Below are 17,668 nucleotides of genomic sequence, written 5' to 3'. Positions count from 1 at the left end.
GTGGGAATGAGAATCGCTCTTGAAAGCGCATATAATCGCACACGGCCAGGGAACCTCCCTGAGTTCCATTCTACAACCGGAGAACACGCGGTAGTACGCCGTCACAGAATAATCAGACGCGGCGAAGGTACTTCGAGGCTTTCCTCTATCCATGATAACTAAATGTTCGAGGACGAACATTCTAATTTTGGGGAGATAATGTTATGATACGACATGAGCCAGATTATAGATTCTGGGCATCCTGTATAATACGAAGGACGAAGAGTCTAAACATTCCTGATCGGGGTTACCCCTCACCTACTGTATAGAAGGGTTCCGAACTATAAAGGAGCGTGAGGCTGAGACATCCCTGAAGAAGGATAACACTTTTTAGAGATCGAGAATACGACAGATAGACTAGGCCTATCCACTAAGGCTGAACTATCTATAAACCGATCTACTCGTAGTTTAAGAGACAGCTCCAGGCTGTTTCATAATAAGATTCCGGTTGCGGCCATACCATGCAGGAAGCACTGTTTCCCGTCCGATCAACGTTAGTTAAGCTGCATAGGGCCACACTGAGTAGTGTAGTGGGAGACCATATGCGAAATTGTGGTGCTGCAATCTTTTTGTTTCTTAGTCTGTATTTTTGCCGAACATTCCACTTGACGTGTATGACGCCCCAGTCAATTAAACAGTTTCTTTAATCCGATGAATCTACTAAGACAAAAAGTCTTCAGCGACTTTAGTCTACGCTCCGGTCAATCACAAAAGATTGCGTTGAATGCGAAATATAAATGTACTACTTCGGGAAAGCCATACCCAATCCACGTGAAATAACACGTGATCTTTGCAGGAAAACGGAATCGTTTTTGGCTCTCAGCAAAAGCCATCTATTTCAAAGGTGTGACTGAGCTGTAAAAAATACCTATCATATCTGCATCTCCAACAGTTGGGTACTCCATACTGCACACAACACTGCACGGCCTTTTGCTACATGAACCCGGCGCGTCCTTTAACTCAAGCATTACTGTGGCGATGAAGACATCTGAAATATCTGTAGGCAATAACGACTACGACTTGGCTGTGCACGTGACCACACCTGTCTCAGCCAAGACACCTGTGCTTGTATATTTGACTCAGCGGGGACAAGGCAAAATCGGCAGCTACGTGTACACTATTGGTCGGGGCACGGAGACGTATAGTAGTATTTTACAGCAGGGTGAGGACGCAGGAGTTGACGATTTGGCCACGAATTTGGGGCGAGTGATCCTGAAGCGTTTTGGGTGTCCATCGTATGTGTGTATGAGTGGATGTTTCATGCCCTACGAGTATGGCGAACTTTCACGCCAGGTGGTGGCTGCGTGCAACGAGGCCGTGGCATAAGGACTTGTGGAAAGCATTGGAAAAAGGTGACGAATAAGAGAACGAATGAAGGGGAACACAAGAGAAAATAAATGAGAACACAGGAAGGTGTCACGTGAAACGTACAGGAAACTAGAGAACAAGAATAAAGGGTATTGAAAGGTGAGAGAATGCGAATGTGGGGGAGTAAAAAGGAGCGAGCCTGAAGAGGGTCTGAAAAGTCAAAAAGAACTCAATTCCAGATTTGTGGGGTTTTGAGAGGTCTGTACAGCGGTCCCTCTTTTCTATCCTTATATGATGTCAAATCACGGCTCTGCGCTAGTTGATATGTGTGCACGAGTAATAATAGCTTGCATGTCCCAAAATTCATGATTGACCGTACAACGTGCAAGCGACAAATTGACTCCCAGAGAGCTGGTCCAGGTCGTGGCTATATAATACAGAGAGCCTTATTCGTGCAACTTCGATGAGTCCCCGGAAAATCAAAATAGTTCATTTTCAAGGAAGAAAAGGCAAGGAAGAAAAACAGGGCTACTCTATGACGGCATCAAAAGCTCAATAGATCACACTGGCCCATAAGACCATTCCAGGCCGGTCTTGGTATGTATGGGCACGTGACTGCCATCGGGCCAAAATTTTCTGGTCCCCTCCACATACTAGAAGCAGGTCAATCTCAGCTCTGGTTGAAACACTTAAGCCAGAGAAAGTTAGGAGAGGAAACAAGGATGCATTCGGATAACGCGTCTGAGAGAATTTACGTGGTTGGTGTCGACGAAGCATGCAGCAGCAACCAATGAATTACCCCACAATGAGAATTATTCTTAAAGTCCATCTGCCAAAAGCCAGCGGCACTGTCAACTCAGTAAATGCCTAAAAGTGTGAGAAGTCGAAAGACCTACAAGCCCGACATCAGATCCAAGAGCCCCAATTAGCCATGAAGGCACCTGCGGAATCTGCAGTCCATATTCCGGATCGTCGTCCCAGAATGTCGCGGTGTCGGTGTCGCGCCTCGATGTCGCACCGCATCGGGCTCATCTCGGACGCAATTATTCTCATCCTGCAAAAACCAGGTCCTCACTGATAAGCACAAAATGGACGCCAAAACTAAGACACAATCCCTGAGAAAGGGCAAGAAAGCATGGAGAAAGAACATCCTTGTTGACGACATCAACCTGGCGTTGGACGCCAACAGGGAGAGACAGGTGTTGCATGGGGACGACACAGATGGCGATTTCGTCATTGATACCGAGGGCTCCAGTAGGCCGAAAAATGCCGTGTCCGTCTTGAAAACCACCGAGATTCTTGCCAACAAATCTAAGGTGCCAGCACTCGCCTCCAGGAAAACCAAACTGAAGGTCAGCAAGGCGCGGGCGGAGAAGTTGATGATTTTGGCCGGCCGTCTGGCCACGGGGTCCAAGGGCAAAGCCCGTACCGACACCGAGGGCCTTGTAAAGGGCTCCAATGTGGACTTGTGGGCCGAAGATGACACCAGTGCCAGCAAAAAGATAAACGAGCCCACTAGGATCTCGTTCACCAAGGCCAGCAAAGCCCCGGCCACGTTGAAACACCAGCCGTTGCATCTCCACACCGAAGCCGAGGTGGACGATTTGGTGCATGCAGGCAAGTCTTACAATCCGTCTGTAGAGGCGTGGAAGAGCTTGGTTGACCGTGAGTACGTGCTGGAGAACGACGCTCAGATGAAGGTGCAGGCTTTAGAGCAGGAGCAGGAGCGCATCCAGCACTTGATGGAGACGCTCAAGGACGACGAGTTAGATGGTGGCGAATCTTCTGCCGAGGAGGACGTGGCAGAGCCCGAGGACCCGGAGGAGAAATACAGACTCTCGGTCAACGAGCGCACCGAGGTCAAGCGGAAAACACGCACACAGAAAAACCGCGAGGCCAGACACAAGCAGCAGCTCGAGCTTCTGAAGAAAATGAGGGAGTTGAAGTCGCAACTCCGAGACCTCCAGAACTTGCTGGCGATCCAGCAAGAGGTGGCCGAGAAGGCTGCCTTGCAGGACCAAAAGCCTCGCGTGCCCAAGAAATATAAGAGCCACAGCAAGCACGAACCGCTGTTTACGCCCATCGAAGTGAAATTGCTGGACGAGTTGACGAACAACTTGCGTGCGGTGAAGCCAGAGGGCAACCCGTTCTACGAGCAAATGTACAAGTTGCAGATGTCCGGAAAGGTCGAGGCCCGTGTGCCCGTGGCGCCTAGAAAACGTTACAAACAGAAGCTCACGGAGAAGTGGAGCTACAAGCAGTTTAAGTGATGAGAGACGACTTTCCGGAATAGTCTTTTTTAGGGAGAGCGCCAGTCTATCCAGGGCCGCTCGCTATGAAGCATTAGAAGTGGACAAATCAGAAGTGGTCAATCCGTGGTACGGCGGGAGGACGTAATGGTAATCGGCATCAGGCATTTATAGTGTTTAATACAACTTCACTGGGAGGGTTATTGCGACACCGAAAGGGTGTGGCACTGTCGGTTCGAAAACTGAAACAAGAGGAGAAACATAAATTGTAGTACTGGGTCATTTTCCCCTTCACTAGCAATACTATGTATTTGTCAGCTTCCATATCAATGATGTCGATCAACGAGTAGGTTTGAAGGAAGACAAGAAGTCCAGAACTTGGCCTTCTGGTTCTGGTGATGGGTGATTATTGATGATTCCTCATGGTTCAAATATAACCCCACTGATGCCTCATGCCTTCGGAGTGACAATATTAGCGTAGATAAATCGAACACATTGGTTTCGTAAAACATGTTTGATTCTAAGCATTTACATCTAACTTTGACTGGCAGTGGAATATCCCAACATTAGCAAGTTCCCTTCTTCGAGATCATAAAAAAGAGAATATACTAGCTTGAGTTACAGGCGCGTACTTGCTTTGAATATGGAGACGACTGAGTGCCCTGTTGTCAGTGGGGAAGTCATCATGTACCTTGATATAGGCATCGTAATAAAGGATAGTTGATATCGCAGGATTCAAGCTATATCACGACGGACGGTATATCTCATCTATACTACACTTTGCCGCAAAGGCATCTCCTACAAGCAAGAGTCAATAATCTCTACAAAATCTACTCAACAATAGATAGATGAGTATCGTAATATACGGTAATTATCAGCATACATCAAGACCTACATTCACAGACTCGCACGAAAAAGCCAATGCAAAGCTACACCAGTCGTCGAAAACAGAACTGATATGTTTTATGTTGACTGTTTTTCTTATTCGAGCATCCCAACATGTACGCCACTGATGCAACAAAACTAGCAATTTTGCATGTCCGACATGTTATTTGGACCATTTCAGGACCATCTGAATAAAAGATAGTGGGAGTTAAACAAATCTACATTGTGTGTTGGCCGATTACTCGAGCCCCCGCAGCTCCGTCCAAAGCTTCCGATTTCAAAAAAACTACGTGGTACCTGTTCTGATATGCATTTGTGTATTGTGTAAACCCATCCTTTACGAGAAGTCCCACGTGCCGAAGACGTAGCCTCTGTACAATCTTTCCCTGAGACTGAAGTACTGGTCTTTGTAAGCGGACCAGTAACCCTCCTTGGTGATGTGCGAGGTTTTGAAGTGCTCAGGAGCAACCGCATCACTGATCTGGCCTCTCTTTGTGCCGGTCAAAAGAAGGTCTCTTTCCATCATCTTGAGGTCCCATGGGTCCAAGTTATATCTGTCGTTCTTCCATCCGTTATCCCAGTATCTGATGTATCCCACACCATGACCGGCGAGACCGAAAAACGCCGTCATGATCGCATATGGCAACAAGCCTTCGAAAGGAACCGCCATCTTAAGGTGCTTCTGTCTTGATGAGTTGCGTAGTGACTGGGTTTCGAATGAATGTGAAGTGATTGGCCCGTCGCGAAAGTCGTGCCGTGCACACTTATATGGCGTTTTTCGTGCGCGCATGGTTTCGCACCCAAAGCGAGTAATAACCGAACATGTTTGAAGTGCAATTCTGCGTGGCTTGGCAAGCATTTCGGGGCTTTCCTGGAAAATTGCGTTTACTTGGTGAATCAAGGTATGTCGTTTCTTATTTGTTTCCATTTCAGACCACACGAGGTTAGCAGGGCGCGAGGTGCATGACGCTGGCCGCAAGAACTGTCATGCTGAAGGCTCTGTATGAGTCCGCAATAATTCATAATGTGACGATCCTTCAATTCGATTGGTTCCATCGATCCAAGTTGTGTCCCATTTCAAAGGCGTGCTAGCAAGAGCATGCCAACACAAAACACTCTCATGCTCTACCCGCTTTGGATCCCCCACACCTTCCTCACAAACTTCGCCATGTTCACATTGAACCGCAGTTGGCCTATGCACCACGGATGCTGAAGAATCTGCCGCGGCCCTGGCCGGTCCTCGGGGACTTTCTTCAAGCAGTAGCCCAAGAAATTGCGAAAGGAATCCAGCCAGTGGATCTGCTCCGCGGGATTGTCCTCGAGCTTTGGCTCGCACTCTAATATCAACAGGAGGAGCTCAATGGGGCCCAAGGGGTTGGAGTTTTGCGCTAGAAACGGGAACCGGCCCTGGGCCACCTCAAGCAACGTCACGCCAAGCAGCCACACGTCACAGCTCACCGTGTACGGCTGGCCCATGATGCGCTCGGGCGCCATGTAGTACTGGGTGCCCACAAAGGTTGTGGCAAGCGAATTGACCACGTCGCCGCTGACGCCAAAGTCACAGATTTTCACGTTGCCCTGCGTGTCGAACAAGATATTACTGGGCTTGATGTCCCGGTGGATGATCTTCTGCAGGTGGAGGTAGTCCAAGCCCTTGAGCACCGAGTCCGCAACCTTGCCCAATACTTTCTCGCTGACCCGGTTGGTGGGGTCAAGCTCTAGTACGTGCTTGTAGATGGCGTCCAACGTGCCCCCACCCATGAACTCCATGGCAATGCCAATCATCAGCTGCTTCTCAACCATAAACGTGCCGTAGTACTTGACGATATTGGGTGAGTGGCACAGGCGGTTGTACTGCAACTCGCGAAGGATCTGTTTCTGGATGTCCGGGTTCGGGTCAGTGTTGATGAGCTTCAATGCAAAGACTGGCGACCCGCACTTGAGCACGCATTTGGAAACGCTACCGCCGTTTCCCTCGCCCAACTTGCTGAGCTCCTCGATCTGGCTCGAGTTTGCTAGGAAGTTCCACTCTTCCGGGGTCACGTGGTCGAGTTGCGCCGCCGGGCCGGGCGACTTGGCGGGCGCCGCCGTGCCCCCGGAATCCGTGTGCATGGCGCGCTGTAGAGCCGAGTTTTCCGCGGTCACACTCACTATTAGACTCGGCTTGCCCTGCTCGGGTACGTGTGAGTGCAGCCCGTCGATTTTCGTGAAATCTAGCGGAACCGGCTTGCGCCGGAGCCGGCCGGGCGATGGCTCTGATGTTGGAATGTAGGGCAAAGATACTGGCGCATTGAGCACAGACACCTCCAGGGCCATTAGTGGCTGGGAAGCCGCCGAGTGCTGCGTGTTCCCGGCTTTCCCAAGCAGGAGAGGCAGGGGGATGGAAAGCAGGAGCTTCAGGTTTTGTGCCTGGCGCCGCGGGGGCGGGACCTGAAACATAGGGCTCTCATCGGACATGGTGGTCTAGCGGTGGTACTAGGAGAACGAGGCGATCTATGAAGTGCCCGTCTATCGTTTGTATGAAGCGCCCGTGTACTATCGTTTGTATGAGCCGCGTGTGTACTATCCTCTGTTTTCTTGAAATCGCGTCACTTCCACCTTTTTCTGGCTCGTTTCGTTTGGCTGGCTCTCACTGACGGCGGGTGAGTTGTTGGCGATTCGGAACGAGGCTCGGCAAAAGATGCGGCGTTGGATCTGGGCCCGCTATCGTGCCAGACGCCTTTGGCTGGGTTTTCGCTCGCGCGCTCCGAGCCACTCCATACAAACCAACATGTCCTGTATGGTGGCACGTGGGGGACGCCGAACGGCCGTATCCGGCAAGTCTGGGGACGGCCCGAAAGGCCCATCGGCTGTGGAAAAAACGGGTGCAAGTTATGAGCTGCACATCAGGAGAGCCTTGCGGTTTTTAGCCCTTGCGGTTTTTAGCAATAGCGCATTTTCAACCAGACCCTGGTTTCAAGATTGGCGTGCAGGCTCTTCGCCGGCCAAGTGGCTGCGAAGGTGCCGGCCGTCTGAAGGCAGTCTGATATCCGTCTGATATCAGTAGAAGACACCGTCGCTCGGAGCTGGGTTTCCCCGCTGACCCTGCATCAAAATCCTCAATTTTTTTTCAAAAAAATAACACCTTGCTATGCTTTCAATTCCTGTTGTGAAGTCACCGCCCATGCCAAAACCACATCTGCGCCAATCTCACTCCTGACTGACCGATCACGCAGCCTTTTTCTTGCCCTTTTTGGCCGTCTTCTTACCCGCAGGGAGCTTCTTGATAAGCTTGTCCTTTTTCGAGTCGATCTCTCCGCTGTCTTCCACAGGCTCGTCTTCGTCCTTCGCAGTGTCGTCCTCAACAACATCCTCGTAGTCAACCTTCTGTTTGGAGGCAGCGCCACTGCCCACGGAGTTCCCGGTCTTGTAGATGGCCACCGGGTGCGACATTCCGTTGTATTTCCTCGTGAACGCAGACTTGACCTTGGTGGGGATGCCCTTCAAGATGTCCGGGCCTGTCTTGGCCCCGACCCCAAGCTCCAACACGCTGTCCCAGTCGTCCTTACTGAAAAAGTACTGGTCCATGGTATCTATCACCTCCAGAATGCCGGCCTCGCCTTGAGACAACAACGGCTTGGTCAACGCGTCGCGGAGCACCGGCACGTAGTCAAGACGGAAGTCGCTCTTGCTGGTGGAGGTGCGGAGCCTGGCGTGGTACTGCAACTCCTGGAGCAAGCGCATGTTCTTGTTGGTCTTGGAGAAGTTGCCGAGCCAGGAGGTGAAGTTGATGCGGCCCATGATGGAGCCGTTGGTCTCCATGGCGGGCTTCACCGTGGACATGACACCATGGAAGGGGAGAAGACTCCACTGCTGCTCGCTCGAGCGGATCAAGGAGCTGATGCGGTCGGACTCGCTGATGGCGTCCGCCGCGGCCGCCACGCGGCGCAAGTGCTCCTGCTGAGACAGCACGCGGGGCCTGGTCACGAGGTAGTTCTCCTGGATCATCAACGGCGCAAAGTCAATGTCGTTGAAGTACAAGTCGAGCTTGTCGTTCAAGGTGCTGCCCGAGCTCGGGTTGAAGATGGGGCCGGCCAACAACGTGGAGGTGATGTCGAAGGGCTTCAACATCACGTGCTTCTTCCAGCTGTCGGCAATCTGCTTCGAGTTCTCGTGGCCAATGACCTTCTGCGTCTTGGACACCGTGGACATCAAGTTGATGATCTGGCGGATGTCGTTGCCCGTGGCCTGCACCAACTTGCCGATGACCGAGGGGTCCAACTTGAGGTGCTCGCGGTGCGCGATGGTGAGCAAGCGCGCCTTCATCTCCACCTCGCTGGGCCGCTTGAACGGGAGCCCGAACGTCACCTTGTCGAACGTCCGCATCTTGGGAAGCGACTTGTCGTTGCAGATCAAGATCATGGGCATCCTGGTGATGCGGCAGAACGCGGACAACGCACCCGCGCCGCCGTGGTCGCCGCTGGACATGCCGTCCACCTCGTCCATGATGAGGCAGAAGCGCCGCTCGTTCGCGTGGGGCGCCGCGTCGCGGTGGTGCTTGAAGAAGCCCACCACGGACGTGTTGTTGAGCACGGACTTGATGTCCGAGTTGAGGAGCGCCTTGGACCGCACGTCCGACGCGTTCTTCTCGAGCACGTCGAAGCCCAACTCCTTCGCCACAAGGTGCGCCGCGGTGGTCTTGCCGATCCCGGGCGGCCCCGAGATCAACGCCGCGCGGAACACGCCGGACCCGTCGGCGCCGGGCGCCTTGAAGTCCTTCCTGGCGTTGTCAAACCACCGCAGGAGCCAGCTGCGCAACTTGGCCACCTGGCCCTTGTTGCCGCAGATCTGCGCCAAGCTGTCCGGCGCATACTTGACCGTCCACAACTTCTCGCTGTTTGGCACCTCGCGCCTTGGCGCCGGCGGCAACGGCGCCGCCGTGCTCGCGGCCCCGCCTCCGCCCGGCGCCTGGGCCCGGGCCCGCTTGGCCTCTGGTTTCTGCCGCTTGGCCTCGCGCTCCCGCTCGGCCGTTTCCTCCGCGCGCGCTTGCGCCAAAATAGCCTGCTCCTCCTCCTCCCTCTTGCGCTTGGCGGCCTGGGCGCTGGCGCTGGCGCCGCCGTCGGCGGGCATTCGCGCCAAGAGCTCGATGAAGCCGGCCTCGTCGATGGCCTTGATGCCGAGGTCGCGGATCTTCTTGACCTTGGCCGGGCCGGCCTCGTCGCCCACGACCACCAAGCTGGTTTTCTTCAGTATGCTCTTGGTGACACGCGCGCCGTAGCGCTTGGCCACGGACTCGCTGGCGTCGCGGTCGAGGTTCGGAAGCACGCCCGTGAATACGAGCGTGAGCCCGCCCAAGCAGTTGGGCGCGGCCTCGGGGAGCTCCACGGCGCCGCTGGGCGCCGCCACGCTCTGCTGCTTGCTCTTCAAGGCAAAGTAGTTCAACTTGCCCTCGCTCTCCGGCGCCTCGGGGAGCGCCGCGTCCGGGATCGTCTGGAGAACGTCGTCCGCATGCACGCCCGTGCCCTCGGCTGCCTGTGCGGGCGGCGAAGGGGAGTTTTTGGCCGCCGGCGCCCTCCGTGGTCGTGCGGGCGTGGGCGCAGGCTCGATTTCCTGGATGCTCAAGTCTTCCTGTGGCGCCTCGTCTGCGTCTGCCGAGCCGCCGCCGTCGCTGTCGCTGGCGCCGGCCTCGGGGCCATCGGCAGCCTCGAAAACATCGTCTTCCTCCGCGTCATCGTCGTCGTCGTCGTCGTTGGGCTGGAACTCGTCCTCGGAATCGTCCATGTCCGAGTCTAGATTGACATACCGGGCCTTCTGTGCAGCGCGCCGAGGCTTTGCTGCCGTCCTGGCAGCCACCGGCATGTTCTCCAGGGCTGTGGCCGCGGATTTGGGCCTTTCCAGCGGCGGTTCTAGCGTTTGTGGCGCGGCGGGCCCGTCCGGGGGGCGTTTTTGGCCGCTGTTTTTGGCCGCGTCGTCGCCAAAGTACTTGCTGGTGGCCCGGCCCGTTTTGTGGACCTTGGCGGGCGCGTTTTCCGTGTTGCCGGGCGTGGAAGAAGCGTTTTTGCTGGCGGCAGAGGGCCGTTTCTTGGGCTGGAGGGGTTAGTATGGGGGCACAAAAGAGGCGGGCCAAAAGGGACAGAAAAGCCGGCACGGCGGGGCCCAAAGAAAGCGCCCGGCACGTGCACGCACATACGGTTTTGGCGGCGTCGCCGCCGCCGAAAAACAGTCGGATGTCCACCATTGTGTCTGGAGTAGAAAGAACTGGGGCGGAGACGCGTGGGTTTCAATGTCTTTTCGCACTGGGCCGCTGGCCCTGGGCCTGCGCGCCGCACCCTGGCAAATGGGCCTGAAAGCTATGGAATTACGAAATGTCTTTTTTTTTTTGTCACGAGGGGCAAAAGGCGGCTGGCACGGGGGCAGCGGCCAAACTCGCGGCGTCTCTAGCTTTTCATGCCCCGTCTGTTCCGCTTCTGCTTTTTTTGTTCGGGTCGCCGGGCTCACTGGGCTGGTTATTTTGGCACCTGGGCCGGCCGCGCCTGAATATGGCATTCTCAGCTGGACATGGTCAGTGGAGCCGCCTTCGGCCAATGTAGCATTCACGCGGCCACTTGCTTCTTGCGCCCAAATGTAGCACTTCCACCAGAATTGGGCTTCCGGGCAGCCGCGTGGCGGGTCCAAAATGGCGCCCTGCTGTAGCACAAGTTCCCAGGGCCAACCGCAGCAAGACCCACAAAATTCACTATCCTCATTGGGATCCCGCCATGGCCACCAAATGCTGGCCCCAGCTTTGCTGCCGCTCGTAAACCCATTGACAAGTAGCACACTACCGTTTCGCCCCTCTGGCTCCTCGGCCATTCGTATAGCACATACAGCCAGCCTGGATGGGCACCGGCTCCCCCCGGCCCCGTCCTCCCTCACTTCTTCGAGCTTTCTTTATCCAAGAAATCCGTCCAGAGCGAGATAAGCCCCAGCCTCTGCTTGGACTCGTCGGCCCTGCCACTGTGCATGAGCCCCGCCTGGATTTTCTTCTGGTCGTCCCAATCAAGAAGCCCGGCAAGAAGCGAAAGGGCCTCGAACTTCTTGGTGTCGCCCCGCGGAATCTGCACAAAGTTCAACACCATGTTCGACACGAGCTCGCGGTCCACCGTGTGGTCGGAGTCGCCCAGTTTCTGCTTGAGCATCAGGAGCGACTTGGTCAAGTGCTCGTTGAGGATGATCGCCTCGTGGCGCAACTTGCCAATGATGAGCTGCTTGCTGTGCACGTCCTCCTCCAACTGCTTGATCTTTTCTAGGTCTTTCTGGAGAGCCGCGGTCTCACGGGCAGACTGCTCGGACGCCAGCTTCACCTGCGCCATCTCGGCACTGATGCTCTCGATTTGCGCCTGGGCGCCGGCGAGATCGCCGTCTTTCGCTTGTAACTGCCGTTCGAGCTCGCTGATGCGGGCCTCCAACACCCTGGAAGAATCCTGGACCGAGCCTTGGAGAGTGCGGAGATCATTCTCCCTTTCTGCAAGCCGCTCCTGGGACTCCTCTAGAGCAAGAAGCAAGTTCTTGTTCTCCATGACGGCGTCCTCCTTGGCCAAGTCAAGCTCATTGTGCATGGCTTTCTGCTCGCTCAACTTCTTGTTCAACCGGCCGACCTCGTTTTCCAACGCGTACTTTTCGTCCTGGAGCAAGTCCTCCTTTTTCTGGGACTCGCGTCTCAACGTGCCCAAGATCTGGCTCAACCGGTCACACTCGGCGTTCAAGTCTTGCGCCTCGGCCCGGAGTCTTTCGATGACCTCAAGCTGGTTTTTGCCTTGCGTGTCCCAGACCTGCTGCTGGTCCGCCTGTGCCTGGAGCTGTGCCTCGAGTCCCAGAACTTGAGACTTTAAGCCATCTGTGGTCTCCTCTGCCTGTTCTCTGGCTTCCCTCTGCTGGTTCAACTCGAGCTTGACGTCGTCCAATTCTTTCTGCGTGGCCTTGAAATTCTGGAACACGGTCTTCATGCTGGAGATCTTGCTCAAAAACCCTTCGAGCTGGCTCTGTGCGTGGTCTCTTTCTTGCTCGGTGTGCTGGAGCCTTTCTTCAAGCTGCACAACTTTTTCTGCAAGGAAAGAGTCGGGACTTGCTGCTGGGACTGCTGCACGTGACAGTTCCCATTGCAGGAGCCTGGCGTCTTTCTCTCCAAGTTCCGCCTTGAGCGCTTCAATTTGTTTTGCAAGCTGCGCAAGCTGGGTGTTGTGCTGTGGGTCTGCGGCTGATGGTTGGGACACAGAAACAGGCGTTCCGGGAATATCCGTGGCGTGCGCTTCTTGAATTTCCGCAGCATTTATCACCGAAGTTCCGGTGTTGTTTGATTCCTGGCCCTCGGTAGCCTCTATCTCTTGGTCCTCTGTGAAACGTTCTGCCTTGTTATTCGCCTCTTGGTTCTCTGTTGCCTCTAGCTCCTGGTCCTCTGTAGTTTCAGCTTCCTGGTTCTCTGTAGCTTCAACTTCCTGGTTCTTTGTAGTTTCGACATCTTGGTCCTCTGTCGTTTCGACATCTTGGTCCTCTGTAGCGTCAACCTCTTGCTCTATAGTTTCGACATCTTGGTCCTCTGTAGTTTCAACTTCTTGGCCCTCAGGGATAGCCATCTCATGGACTTCGGGAGAAACCGGATCTTCTGGTAATAACAACGGACCTAAATTTACAGAAACTGCTTCTGCCACATATTCTTGGGTACTTGGGGATTTAGACTGAGGCAGGTCTGGATAGTTGTTTGGCCCCAGTGGATCGTCCGAAACACCGTATCCCTGGTCGAGTGCCTTTTCGATATGCTCCATGGCCTTTTCTGCTTGCTGAAAGGCTGTTTCATCCACCGTGTCAGCTGGCTCGGGCGTCTCCTCGAATGTTTCAGAAGTAACACCGCTCTTTTCCGTGAATAACTCCTGGGTCTCCGGTGCAGATACAGGATCCAGCGCATCTCTGGAGTCCAGGGCAGACCACGCCACCGCAGCATCTAAACTCGTGCCATTTGCAGAGTTATTTCCGCCCGATTCCGGCTCTAGATCAGTGCTAGAAGATCCCTCTGGGGCTTCATCTACCCCCACTGGTTCTGGGATACTAGCGTCCTCAGCCAGGTTTCTCTGGGACAGCAGCAAACACTGCATATCCAGGTCTAGAATGGGGTCCTCTTTTCCTCCCGTAATGGCGTGCGTTTCTGTGTTCTCGCCGGCCAAAATTGACTTGGGGTTTTCTAGCGCACTAATAGTGCAGACCGGGGCCGGGACGTCTTCTTCGTCCAAGGCACTCAAGTCGTCGTCCCAGAAATCGTCCGCGTCTTCGTTGGACCAGGACGGAGATGTAGTTCTGGCGGCTGCCATTGTTTGCTCCCGATGCTGAGGTTCTGTCGATTTTGTATGGCCATTTGGAGTATGTTGATGTCTAAAAACAGAGCCTGGGAGTGCACCGAGCCAGCGCGGCCCAAAAGCGCGGGCCGAAGCGCCAGGCCCATATGGGGCCAATTTCCGGGCCTGGGACAAATGGGGCCAGTTTCCAGGGCTAGGGATATCCTGCTGGTGGTTTTTCTTAAATGGGCTCACGCTTGTTGGTTTTTGCAGTTATTCAAATGCTTTTTTAAGAGCTATTCTGGGCAAACAGCATACTGTCAGGAGACGATTTACTGTGGAAGTCAGAATGTATCTATGGTGCTGGTTGTTAGGGCCACGCGGCGCCGTGGGGATGTTCAGGCCTGACCTTGAATACCAGATATATAGAGTGCTGTGGCAGTTAGCAGTTTTCTTGAGGTATAATTGCTCCTTTAATTTTGACTGTTTCAATAAAAGCTAATACTGGCTTTGAAATGTTTTAAAGGATTGGGTCTGTGGTTTTTAATTGACGATTCTTAGCCTTTCATTGGGTCAGACCGTCAGGCCGGACGCGTCTTGCGCATGGCCTATTGAATATCCGAAATTACCTTAAGTCTCGGTTTCGAATTTGGCTAATGTCTGAGAACCTTGCAGCGTCTTTATATTCATCTTGTTTTTTTTTTTTTTTGAGAAAGATGGGATATCTACATAGCTCGATAAGCCTCTGGGTTCGCTAGGCCGTGTCAAATTTGCACCCATGGCTGGCCCACTAGAAGCCTTGAAAAATGAAAAGGCCTGGAAAAAAGAAAAAGGAATCACTAAAGGTCGTAAATAATGCCAATATTCGGAATGACTCCTCCCAGTCCAGGCATTCTGGTATGTGTTTCCGAGCGAGATGCAGAAGCCTTGAAATGTATGATCTTGGGATGTACTCCACATGTGCGACTGTATGTTTCGACATAGACATCCACCATGATAAAACAAGAGTATAAACCGACAAAATGGAAGCTACCGGTGAACCTTCAGTCCGTGTTCAAAACACACCAACAAACATTTGAATAACCATGGAGAGCAGGGAAAACAGAATCAACAGAATTACTAAATATTGGCTACCTTATATCTGTGCAATACAGGAAGGGTGTACGTATGCATTGATTGGTCCATGGTTTGGATCACGTATGTTAGGAACAAGCAAAACTAGAAATCTCTTAACTTATCACCGACATGGCTGGGATACAAAAAGAGCCAGATCCAGAACTTCGATGACACGTTTGCATCAAGCCCGGTCACGTGACTTGGAAAGGGCAGTGAATGGGTCTTTGCCAAGCTGTTTTCAGTGAAGAACGTCGAAAAAGATGCGTGAATAAGCTGGCCACATGCTTTGTCCCGAAGTTCTATGATTTCGACGCTATATGATGGATTTTGATCCGTGGCACATGATTCGGCGCGAGGTCTGTTTTTGGACAGCACCCATTAATTTCAATGCAACGTAACTTGCTCCTTCGTGACTGACGGTGGCGTTTCCGGTAGTGTGATCGCTAAACGATTCCTGGTTTACAGCTGTGTACTTTGTCTCTTCACGGTTTTTCTGTTCACAACTATGGTCAACAGTTATATATCTCCTCTGTTCACAGTAGGGTAGCTCGGTCATACCCCAAATTATCCATGGATTGACGCCCCACTTAAAAGCGTCGATCGTGTTTGGATCCCGATAGCCATGAATCAAAAAACCTGAACAACCTGCCTCACATAAACATCCTGAGTTAGTCATAAATAAAGCTCCTCTGACCCCACGTTTTCTAATTGCTCTCATATGGAACAGCAAAACATTCAACCTTGAGTTCTCTCCAATTACAATTGGAGATAATCTCCGGCCATCAGGATATTTGCGACTCAGCCCGTACTACAGATCAAGGCACTTTTCACACCCTGGCATCCCTACATTATACTAATGTGTAGCAACCCCGAGATTCAGGATAACCAACGACACCATCGTTCATAGCGGCCATCACGCCAAACAATATTGCCCTTCGGCACTACAGAAACTGAGAACTTATTTTCCTTTATTAGAGAAAGAATTCATTTTATACACGCCATGCCACGGCAGCCAAACACGCAGGCTGGCCCGAGACACAACTAATAGAGTGGGATTGGATTGACGTTTTTCTCGTATTAAAAAGTGGGCCGCCCCGTTTAGATGTTGGATGGGTACATCATGATTCTGACGGAAGCACCGAAGGTCTTTGGAGGCAAGTTCTTCTTGAAGTTGGCTCTGACAACACCGTTGTTACCGTGGGTTCTGGAAACCTTACCCCAGATGACTCTGATCTTGGTACCTCTGACCTCCTTCTGGGCTCTGTAGACGTAGGCGATTCTCTTACCAATGTAGAACTTAGCGTCCTTCGTGGTCTGGACACCCTCGATCTGGATCAACGAGACGTTTGGGTTGGTAACGCTCTTGGAACGTTGGTAGGACACGTGCTTACCCTTAACGTACACTGCAATGTTAGTATATGGAATTTGGGAGGTGGAATCTAAGATAATCTTATGCGTATAAGGCCCATGTATCTCGACGACGACGGGGCGGGCCCAGCCAGAAACGCCAGCTGTGATGAAACAGCACCCGGCGGAAAACACACATGCACGTTCCGGTGCTGTTTGGTGGTGTGGGGGCAAAACCGAACCACCCACATATTCCAGAGCCATGCTCACTATGTATGGAAGACTTATAGTAGCACCGTCTTGGGGGCCGGCGGCTGTCGTTCAAGACATGCACGCATGTATATCATGGCCCGAAGTCACATGTATTCTCATTGATTTGATCTTGAATTTTTTTACATACATCTGTGAGACTCAGCCATTGTGTATCAGTTGGATGATTAAAGAAGAAGATTTTCTGCCAGATGTGGGTCAAATTTTTCTCGCCAGTGTGAGTAGAAAATTCTTCGCGTGCCTGCACACGACGGGTGTTGCAGCCATCCGCGCCCACCACGAGCCTCACTGGAGCCACCACACCCGTGCACCATCTGCCCCGGGCGCCTGTGTGCTGGCGGTGTGCGTAGTGCGTGTGCGCGGGATTTGCTTGCCCGCGCACGTGACAACTGTTCCAGCCCTGGCTGCGCGCACGTGACAAGCCCTGCTGGTCTTGAGCAAGAGTTAATTGAAGGACTTCAGTGTATATGGGATATCTGGTTTTTGGTGGGTTATTCGAATTTCGATAACCATGTCTCGGATTTTGGAGTGTTGTATTGCGGCCTTTTGGTGAGATTGGTATATAAAAGTAAGATGACTGGTTTCGCATCCATTGTAGATATTACTCTGTTGAGGCAATTGACTTGTCTTCATCAAAAGCGACTTCCAGAACTTCACAAGGTTTTCTTTGTGTAGCCATCGTTTCAATTGGGCTATTCGTACTTCAGAAATAGACTCTTAGATTCATCCCGTATAGATACATAGAGGTGTATTCATCTGTGTTGTGTTGGAACAATTACCAAATGTATGATAAAGCTTTGTCAAAATGGTGGGGCATATGAATGATAAGCATGAAGATTTGGTGAATACGTAGGCAAGTGTTGCAGATCCATTACGTTGGGATTTTGAGAGTGCCGGTAATTTTCTGGAGTACTGGCAGGAATTGCTGATACCTGGTGATACTTGGTGATACTTCGGGATAATTGGGGATACTTGGTGGTCCTGATAATTCTTGGTAAATTTATACTTGTGATACTTGTGATACTTGTGATACTTGTGATACTTGTGATACTTGTGATACTTGTGATACTTGTGATACTTGTGATACTTGTGATACTTGTGATACTTGTGATACTTGTGATACTTGTGATACTTGTGATACTTGTGATACTTGTGATACTTGTGATACTT

The 17,668-nt window shown here is 52.4% G+C and overlaps 9 protein-coding genes across 9 annotated transcripts, besides 1 other annotated feature; 3 read left to right on the top strand and 6 right to left on the bottom strand.

Annotated features, from left to right (window-relative positions):
- Window positions 1-436: 436 nt before the first annotated feature.
- Window positions 437-616: a sequence feature (Protein overlapping with rRNA (METBIDRAFT_38833, OBA21983.1) was converted to a misc_feature.).
- Window positions 617-852: 236 nt separating this feature from the next.
- METBIDRAFT_143617 (uncharacterized protein) lies at window positions 853-1,632 on the top strand. The gene has a single exon (XM_018854501.1). The coding sequence runs from the start codon at window positions 1,018-1,020 to the stop codon at window positions 1,363-1,365; it is 348 nt and encodes a 115-aa protein (XP_018712478.1). The 5' UTR covers window positions 853-1,017; the 3' UTR covers window positions 1,366-1,632.
- An 803-nt stretch (window positions 1,633-2,435) lies between these two features.
- On the top strand, window positions 2,436-3,617 carry METBIDRAFT_10887 (uncharacterized protein; the record flags this gene model as incomplete). Its single annotated transcript, XM_018853873.1, has 1 exon — window positions 2,436-3,617. The coding sequence occupies one exon, from the start codon at window positions 2,436-2,438 to the stop codon at window positions 3,615-3,617; it is 1,182 nt and encodes a 393-aa protein (XP_018712477.1).
- A 1,201-nt stretch (window positions 3,618-4,818) lies between these two features.
- METBIDRAFT_10886 (uncharacterized protein) lies at window positions 4,819-5,151 on the bottom strand (the record flags this gene model as incomplete). Its single annotated transcript, XM_018853872.1, has 1 exon — window positions 4,819-5,151. The coding sequence occupies one exon, from the start codon at window positions 5,149-5,151 to the stop codon at window positions 4,819-4,821; it is 333 nt and encodes a 110-aa protein (XP_018712476.1).
- Window positions 5,152-5,606: 455 nt separating this feature from the next.
- Window positions 5,607-6,797, bottom strand: MKK2 (mitogen-activated protein kinase kinase; the record flags this gene model as incomplete). The annotated part of the gene is made up of 2 exons (XM_018857247.1): window positions 5,607-6,554; window positions 6,627-6,797. 2 exons carry the CDS (start codon window positions 6,795-6,797, stop codon window positions 5,607-5,609), a joined length of 1,119 nt encoding a protein of 372 aa, XP_018712475.1.
- A 252-nt stretch (window positions 6,798-7,049) lies between these two features.
- On the top strand, window positions 7,050-7,603 carry METBIDRAFT_143596 (uncharacterized protein). The gene has a single exon (XM_018854500.1). The coding sequence runs from the start codon at window positions 7,162-7,164 to the stop codon at window positions 7,516-7,518; it is 357 nt and encodes a 118-aa protein (XP_018712474.1). The 5' UTR covers window positions 7,050-7,161; the 3' UTR covers window positions 7,519-7,603.
- An 85-nt stretch (window positions 7,604-7,688) lies between these two features.
- Window positions 7,689-10,241, bottom strand: RFC1 (replication factor C subunit 1; the record flags this gene model as incomplete). The annotated part of the gene is made up of 1 exon (XM_018857210.1): window positions 7,689-10,241. One exon carries the CDS (start codon window positions 10,239-10,241, stop codon window positions 7,689-7,691), a length of 2,553 nt encoding a protein of 850 aa, XP_018712473.1.
- A 1,130-nt stretch (window positions 10,242-11,371) lies between these two features.
- On the bottom strand, window positions 11,372-12,538 carry METBIDRAFT_39197 (uncharacterized protein; the record flags this gene model as incomplete). The annotated part of the gene is made up of 1 exon (XM_018857110.1): window positions 11,372-12,538. A coding segment is annotated over one exon (1,167 nt), but the record flags the coding sequence as incomplete, so codon positions are not given.
- A 2,622-nt stretch (window positions 12,539-15,160) lies between these two features.
- METBIDRAFT_143574 (uncharacterized protein) lies at window positions 15,161-15,789 on the bottom strand. The gene has a single exon (XM_018854499.1). It carries the CDS (start codon window positions 15,597-15,599, stop codon window positions 15,195-15,197), a length of 405 nt encoding a protein of 134 aa, XP_018712471.1. The 5' UTR covers window positions 15,600-15,789; the 3' UTR covers window positions 15,161-15,194.
- Window positions 15,707-16,629, bottom strand: METBIDRAFT_30950 (60S ribosomal eL33 domain-containing protein; the record flags this gene model as incomplete). Its single annotated transcript, XM_018855746.1, has 1 exon — window positions 15,707-16,629. A coding segment is annotated over exon 1 (493 nt), but the record flags the coding sequence as incomplete, so codon positions are not given.
- Between the last annotated feature and the right edge of the window lie 1,039 nt (window positions 16,630-17,668).

This window comes from Metschnikowia bicuspidata (assembly GCF_001664035.1).
Source record: "Metschnikowia bicuspidata var. bicuspidata NRRL YB-4993 chromosome Unknown METBIscaffold_2, whole genome shotgun sequence".
NCBI lineage: Eukaryota > Fungi > Ascomycota > Pichiomycetes > Serinales > Metschnikowiaceae > Metschnikowia > Metschnikowia bicuspidata.
This window is presented reverse-complemented; position numbering and strand designations above follow the sequence as displayed.

Excerpts from the sequence above, each read along its gene's own strand:
- METBIDRAFT_143596 (XM_018854500.1), top strand. The coding sequence starts at position 7,162 with ATGCGGCGTTGGATCTGGGCCCGCTATCGTGCCAGACGCCTTTGGCTG.
- METBIDRAFT_143617 (XM_018854501.1), top strand. The coding sequence starts at position 1,018 with ATGAAGACATCTGAAATATCTGTAGGCAATAACGACTACGACTTGGCT.
- METBIDRAFT_143574 (XM_018854499.1), bottom strand. The coding sequence starts at position 15,599 with ATGAGAGCAATTAGAAAACGTGGGGTCAGAGGAGCTTTATTTATGACT.